Source organism: Octopus bimaculoides, chromosome 19 (assembly GCF_001194135.2).
Source record: "Octopus bimaculoides isolate UCB-OBI-ISO-001 chromosome 19, ASM119413v2, whole genome shotgun sequence".
In the NCBI taxonomy this organism is placed as follows: Eukaryota; Metazoa; Mollusca; class Cephalopoda; order Octopoda; family Octopodidae; genus Octopus; species Octopus bimaculoides.
Window position 1 is genome coordinate 6,078,795 of NC_068999.1, and position 534 is coordinate 6,079,328.

A 534-nucleotide genomic window follows, 5' to 3' on the forward strand; every position below is an offset into this window, starting at 1 on the left:
TATATACATTCTCTCTCTCTGTCTCACACACACACACATATATATAGATATATGAATTTATATGAATACAATGATTATTGACTTCATTTCATTTTGTCTTTTTCTTCTAGAATGTCCTGCTTTGAATGACATCCGAGCGATAGAAAACTACCAAGACCAGGCCCAGCTGATGCTTACAGAATACATTCGCTGTCACACACCTCATTCGGCCACCCGATTTGGCAAACTGCTCATGTTGCTTCCGTGCTTGCGGACCATCAACGCTCACAGTATGGACAGGCTTTTGTTCAGGAACATTATTGGTGACATCCCCATCGAAACACTCATTATGAACATGTTTCACGAAGACCGATTATAATATATACACCTACCTGCTATACACACGTCTGCATATGCACGCGAGAGGCATTAACACACGCATCTGTATAAAGAGGCATACATCCCTACAAATATATATATATATATATATATATATATATATGTGTATGTGTGTGTGTGTGCGTGTGTGTGTGTGCGTGTGTGTGTGTGTGTGTG

At 39.7% G+C, this 534-nt stretch overlaps 1 protein-coding gene across 1 annotated transcript in view; it reads left to right on the plus strand.

Annotated features, from left to right (window-relative positions):
* The window catches only part of LOC106872866 (nuclear receptor subfamily 2 group E member 1), a gene marked incomplete at its 5' end in the record, with an annotated part of 20,030 nt that extends 19,502 nt beyond the window's left edge, over positions 1-528 (plus strand). Inside the window, one exon of the mRNA XM_014920004.2 lies at positions 111-528. Within this exon, the coding sequence (XP_014775490.1) occupies positions 111-358 (248 nt within the window). The remainder of the gene's footprint in view (positions 1-110) is intronic.
* Positions 529-534: the final 6 nt, after the last annotated feature.